The sequence below is a fragment of the Bradysia coprophila genome (assembly GCF_014529535.1).
Source record: "Bradysia coprophila strain Holo2 chromosome X unlocalized genomic scaffold, BU_Bcop_v1 contig_416, whole genome shotgun sequence".
Taxonomy (NCBI): Eukaryota; Metazoa; Arthropoda; class Insecta; order Diptera; family Sciaridae; genus Bradysia; species Bradysia coprophila.
The window spans coordinates 545,063-552,138 of NW_023503334.1; the positions used below are offsets into that span (position 1 = coordinate 545,063).

General features: G+C 34.3%; 1 protein-coding gene across 5 annotated transcripts in view; it reads left to right on the forward strand.

Moving 5' to 3' along the window:
* Window positions 1–6,103, forward strand: part of LOC119069955 — a 75,480-nt gene extending 69,377 nt beyond the window's left edge. For 2 of the 5 annotated variants that reach the window (XM_037174184.1, XM_037174186.1), the window contains 6 exons: window positions 1,992–2,186; window positions 4,052–4,247; window positions 4,317–4,459; window positions 4,643–4,875; window positions 5,116–5,237; window positions 5,562–6,103. In XM_037174184.1, the coding sequence (XP_037030079.1) occupies window positions 1,992–2,186; window positions 4,052–4,247; window positions 4,317–4,459; window positions 4,643–4,875; window positions 5,116–5,237; window positions 5,562–5,992 (1,320 nt within the window). In that variant the 3' untranslated portion in view covers window positions 5,993–6,103. Of the gene's footprint in view, window positions 1–1,991; window positions 2,187–4,051; window positions 4,248–4,297; window positions 4,460–4,642; window positions 4,876–5,115; window positions 5,238–5,561 lie in introns of those variants that run through there. The other 3 variants (XM_037174185.1, XR_005086437.1, XR_005086438.1) reach the window with 3 other exon arrangements.
* Window positions 6,104–7,076: the final 973 nt, after the last annotated feature.

The following is a 7,076-nucleotide window of genomic DNA, read 5'->3' on the forward strand; positions in this document are numbered from 1 at the left end:
CATTAACGACAGCATCATCAATTTTGAAAATCTACAATCCATAGCGTATTCATGGTATACGCCATTGTACGGCTATGGATCTTATTTTCATGATTTATTATTTTTCATGAAATTAAAGTCTGAATTGAACTTTAACGCTTTACACGTTTTTCAACACCGTAGAAATATTATTCCATTTCAACGGCAAATGCATACGTGTGGTATCTTGGATATAGACATGCATAATCAAATAAATAATTAAATTTTGTTGAAGATGCCTTCAGATTTCGAAATGTTTGGTAACCATTGTTTACATTACCAAAGTGTTCAATTTATACACTAACTGTGGGCTGGTATATACACACAACACAACAATTAAACTGTGCGCTTTCACCAATTGTACAGACTCTTTGTAATAGTGGAGAACTCATAAATACAATTTATGCACCTGTTATGACCTCTATGTAGGTTTGGATAATCCAATCAAAAAATCAGGCTTCCCACATCTTAAGGTAGATCTTGAAATGTGAACTACATCTTCCAAAATTCATCAATAAATACCCCGGACATATTTTAAAAGATATGCAGCAGTCTCAGAACAAAATAAAAGTCCGAAAGGAATTAGTCGACGACCTAACGTTAAAAATAAAATCATGGCTATCGATAATTCTTTGAAACTTGAAACAAGAACCTAAGAAATTCTTAGATTTAACCGTGGGAATTCTGAAAAAAAAGTCTCACAAAACACCACCAACAATTGCTTGAGAGAAATGTAACAATAATTCAGTCACGACATTTGACTATAACACAACAGCGATAATGAAAACGTTAACTCACCGAATTAGACAAAAGCAACCATTCGGTGGACATTGCTGGAAACGAGCAATTATTCGGGTCAGCAGTCCAACGCACCTTTTTAAATAACAGAAAAACGAGTCGTGATTGAACTTGATACATTCTTGTTCTGTTAAATCTAAAAGCCGTATAAGAAGCACTTGCATAAACCGCAAGACGAAATATCATTCTTTCATTGTGCATGGAAATCCATTCTTTAACTGCTTCCAACTGCAACAACAAATTCTTTTTTTTTCTGAAATTTATATTTCTCATGGTTTTTTCTTTTCGTAACTTTTCTATATGGTTCATGGAATGGTTATTTCGTGGAAACGATCACATAACATATACACACCCCACATACATGCCTTTTGTTAATACTCGGGAACAATGTTACCAGCAAAATATTCCATGCAGTTTAATATAAATTTTCATTTTTTTTTGTTTTACACGAAATAAAATTTTCTTAAGTTCTTTATAAATCCTTTTGATATTTATGTTACATTATTCGTACATACATACACAGAATGAAGTACGAAAGTTTTCGTTCCTGCCAAAAAAAAAACTTTTCCACTACTGGAAATGTTGCAGACTAGGTACTTGCTTGAGAAGAAAAAAAATAATTTATTTAACTTCTCCTGTCTACAAACTGTTACGTTTTGATCCCCCTGAGTTATAAATAATCTAAAATGAACGCGGAAAATTTCTACTTCCAGCGAGAAGACAAAAAATGCTGTTCTGCTGTTAGTTCGTTTTTTTTATTATTTTCGAACAAAAATTCCAATTTCACCACAACTGATTTTTTAATTTAAAAATTTTATGTGATAGAAACATGGCATAAAGGATATCACTATTTTTCGTCCCCCATCTCTCTCTCTCTCCCTCCACACATCATCCGTATTACCCAGAGCAAAACAAAAGTAACATGTCCATTGTTCGGAAAAAGGGCAATATAAACCCAGCGTTTTACAATTGTTTTTGGTGCTCATTCGATTATATTATCCCAACCATATGCTGTAACTATCATATTATACAATGCCCCGGTACAAATAATTTAATCCTTTTGATACCCGTTTTCTATATTATATCCACCAACCATTTTCTCTACTATACGATGGATATCACAAAAAGATAAATAAAACGCTAATCATTTGTATTCTCGTTTTCGTTTTGCACAGATTGGTACGAATAACTGTACAGCACGGTATAGAACATTAAGCGGAGGAGTTGGATCGCCGTCCGTTTCACCGAGTCCATCATCCGATTATGATGATGATGTAGCCACAACACACGGTTTGTCCAGTTTAAGTAAAAACAAACGAAACGGTTCGCACAAAGGGTCCATCATTAGTCAAAAGGCAACCGTACACCACGTAAGCTAATTAAAACTTTCATCAAAGCAAAAAGTTTTTAATTCTTTTAATGGAGGAAAATGTAACCAGTCTCGTTTTTGCCCGATTCCCATCCATATCTATCTCATTCCCTCCTGTTTCATTTCTATTAACCACGTCCAAAAAGAAGAGAAAAATTGTACCAATTTCGTCATACATGTTTGGTTAGTTGGTGGTGTGTATACATTAAAACCGTACCGAGACCAACATATTGCCATTTTCCAGCAATAATAAAGCGATAATTTCATTTGAAAATTCACTCCCTCCGGTCTGTCTATCTCGCTTTTCCTTCTCGTTCGGTTACAGCCAACGATTCTAAATTAAGTTTTATTTTCTTCGAGCAGAATAAAAGTGTATTTTACCATAAAAAGAATTACAAGAGATGCTTTCATGTAATGATAATAATGGTAATGATTTTTATTTTTATGTGGTTCGTATTTTTACACTTTGCCTAGCGCTGTGAACAGGAAAAAAATGTTGCACTTTATTTAGCTCTCATAAAAGCACAAAATTCCTTCAAAAAAACCTCCTCATCCCTGAAATATGGCTCTCAGCCGAAAAAAAAAAGAATTTTACGTATAGTCCAGCAGCATGCGATTATGTTCACTGTGTAAATTACGAAATCAGTGGACCTCTCATCTCTCCGTTCATTTCGAACTGAGGAAAATGAAGTATTTCGCATTTCGTATTACGTATTTCGTATGACGCATTTCGTATTACGCATTTCGTATTACGCATTTCGTATTACGCATTTCGTATTACGCATTTCGTATTATATATTAGCCGGTGAAAAGGTAATATATTATAACATTGATGTTTCTTGGTACTGCCCTAATTTGCATAAGAGACCTAATTTTTTACAATAGAAATTTTGTTGATCTCAAAAAAGTTAAGTCTCTTATGCAAATTACGGCAGAATAGACCTAATACCCAAATCCGTCCCACACGTATATTACAAAATTACCTCTAATAATGCTGAGCTTCTTCGAATGTTTAAGCCATGTGCTTAAAGTTTATATAGAATCTAATAGCTATATGTTACGTTCTCAACTGCTTTCTGTTTAACTGCAAAACCAAATTTAAACATTTTGTTCTCGTCATTTCCATCGAATCCCCAATGAAATGATCACAAATGACACACAATAAAAAAAAGCCGTGTCAAACAACACAAATTATTCCATAAAAAATATACAAAAACGTACTCGCCTGTAACTTATGCATGTGAATTAATTTCGGAAAATATTTTTAAATATTCAAAAGCCGTGGTAACAGAGTCACCAACTCGTAAATTAATTATTTGTTGGTTTTTTTCTGTCCGACGCGAATAGTATTCGAAACGAGAAAATATTACGCATATTATATAACTGCAGTATAAACTTTACAATTGTGTTAGTGTGATGGTTAGTTAGTTAATTCAGTTAGTAAATGAAAAAAACTTGTTACATTAACCCGCATTTGTCGGCACAAATCTGTGCCCTTTTATCTCATACAAAGCATGTTTGCCATGTTTCATTCTCCGAAAACTCTAAACTTGTCCGCCTGTTTCTTATTCATATTATTTCATTGTGTAAATCGAATTTCATTTTATTTATAAATAGTGAAATGAAACGAAAACTGTTTCTCTGTTTTTTTGATCAGCTATTATGAGTGTATTGTTACACGGACTCTATATCTCCGGCAGGCACTGAATCTGAAACATTTATATAATGTGCGCACTGTCGAAAATTTTATTTAGTTTTCGTGTCGAAGCACATCCAGACTATTACTTTATTCCTCCCGTTTTTCGTTTTCAGTATTTTTCTTTGGTTGAATTAAGGCGAATAAAAAACAATTTATTTATTCAACAGTCGAATGATTTGCGGAATTCAGCAAAGGAAATTGGTGTTTTTAATGAAAATAACAGAAATTTCAATGGCGCTACTAAAGAGGTTTCAAGAGATTTCTGTAATTCACAGGATAATACGGATAGAGGAAGTATGAGTGATCAAGCATTCGCTTGTTCAGCTAGTTCAGTGGAGAGTTTACCAAGTGCATCCGGCTCAAGTATGTTTTTTGAAATTCGTTCAATGCGAATTAAGTAAATAATAATTTAGTTTTTACGTACAACAACAGGTACACAGGCGTTAGTTCGACCAGGTAGTCCACATAGTTCTATATCAACGGAAGATAGAACCACATTAGCACCAATATGTTTAGCAAAAGCATTAGTTGATAGTTTACCAAATCCGTATGACAAAGAAGCTCTCCGATTTAAGGTAAATACAACATTGTGTATAGTATATGTGTATTCAATAGAATTCCGACCTACCCTTCACACCACATTCACGTGTATTCAGTGTATTCAGATGCCGTTAAGAGTGTTTTGTTGCTGTAGAGTGTTATTTTATGTGAAAGGTTTTTCCAAAGCTAATGCTCAAACATTTGTAACTATTTCACAGAAAGGTGAAATCATTGAAGTTATGTCAATGAATGCGTCCGGAATTTGGCGCGGTCGTTCACATGGTCGTACCGGTCATTTTAAATTTATCAATGTGGAAGTTTTACCGGAAAATCGTAGTCGGATTGTTAAATCGGCCAATCGAATATCGAAGAACACAGGACCGTCGTCGGTGGAGGATTTATTGTTGCGTATCGGTCTCAAGGAATATACATCTGTTTTTGTATTGAACGGGTGAGTGAGATATAATTGTAATTAATTTTACAGCGTTGATCTGATTTGCCATTGTTGGTAGAAAAAAGGGACATACATACAGTACGTACGTTTTTATGGGTGTGAAAGATCACTCTTCTGTATAAATACTGTATGGATAGTCGTACTTTGCTGTTTGAATAAATGGACTATCGTCCGTGTACTATTATGCGAAAACGTCTTGACAATGACTTTAATAACTCGACAAACATTCGTTAACAGGTACGAGGACCTTGAACTATTCAAAGAACTCGAACCAGCCGATCTGGATTACCTAGGCATCGTCAACAACGATCACCGGGCCAAATTACTTACTGCCGTTCAACTTCTTCATGACATCGACTGTAAGTACTACATTCGAATGTTACAAGTAATTCTAGTTTCGGCGATCGTTCATTCATATCATGACATGGCTCTGATTGGTTCGTGTTAATTGCGAACATTGGGGTAACGGCACCAGTCTCAGGACATCTATTGTTATTTCAATTTCATTCATAAAAATGTTCCGACTACTAGTCCATGGATCCGGAGACTGGTTCGCCCATCCCAGAATTTAATAGTTGTGTGTATGACTTGAATGGGCGGTCTCCGATTTACAAAACAAAAATGAAATGAAGTTAGCCGCAAAGAGAGAAAACAAACACCCAACCATCAAAACTCCCACTTAGGTTCAGATGGTGAAATAGCAGGTTCTAGTTCAGAAAATGACGAAGTTCGCTTTAATCAATTAAACAATAAGCACGCATCGTCACCATTTGGTCGACGACATTTTCCACGCGATTCCGGTTGCTATGAAGGTTCACCGGTGCCGGCATTCCAGAACATAAAGCCACCGCATCCCAACGACGAAGTGAACAGCTTAGACGACGTCGTCGCCCAGTGTTCGAGCGAAATACTCAAACGGGTCGAGAGTGCGCGACGCAACAAAGACGAAAAGTGTCCGTTGAAAGGTGTGGTCCGGGTGGCCAAAAAAGGTTTACTGGGCGGTGGCATCGGCGATGAAACGTTGTCGCGCGGCGGAGCATTAAGTGAGAAATCTAGTGACTCAGGTGTTAGCAGTAGTTCGTTGTCGTCGGGCCCGTTGAAGAACAATTCTTAACGCTTGCCAATCAATCGTAAAATATATTTTTGACACAAAATGATAATCAGATGGCTAAACAAAACCGATTTTAAAACCGAAATATTATTCATTTAAATCGCAACACTCAACTGGGTGAGAGAAAAAAAAAACAAAAAAATTCTTATCTCTTCTTATTTATTAAAACAAAAAAAAGGAAAATAATAAAATAAATGAAATTCAAACGGTAATGCTGTGATTTGTTGAAAGATTAAGTTCAAATATATAGTTGTATAAAGTTGTGGAGGATTGTAGCTTATTATGTGTAAATATAAAGCAAGTAAAAGAAAAATGAAGAAGAAGAAGAAGAAGAAGAAAAAACGTAATAACAAGAAACAATGAAAAGACATAAAGCTAATAAGGAACAGAGATAATATATATTGAGATTGAGAGTGGAATTTTAAGAAATTTCTGATTTATTTTCGTCTGTCTTCGTTAATAATTTTATGTTTTTTTATATTATCATTCTAATTACCTTTAGTGTAATGTTATACCTACTCCACTTAAACTTATACACAATTACAATTTAACGATTTTCTTTTCTTTTTTTTATACGAAACGACATGATATTTCTCTCGTATAAGAAAATATTAAATTATCAATTCTAAAGAGAAAAACACGTACAAAAAGAAAACAGCTAATAAAACTGCCTGCATGTTTAAGACTTTTTCTTTTTTAAGTTCATCAATCAAATTCATTTGCACGTTAGACTTTAGTTTTGTTGTTTAATTTTTTGTTTTAATTAGTTTTATTTTTTATTATTATTTATAATTTCGATTAAATAAAAATACATTTTAACGAATGATTTTTGTTTCCAATCATTTTTGTACAATATGAACCAACCATGGACATCCTTCAAACACGATTTTCCGCATTTTTTTTTAATTGTTTTTATTTTCTCGATCGGATAAGCCTCAGAACATTTTTATCTTAACATCCCGGAAAATGCAGTTAAGAGGAATGGATGCTGCGCTGAAATATTTGAGTACATTTGATGGTTTTTCATTCCATTTTTTATGGTGTTTTCTTATAAAAAATGTTTTTCGTCGAGGCATCGATACTTTGC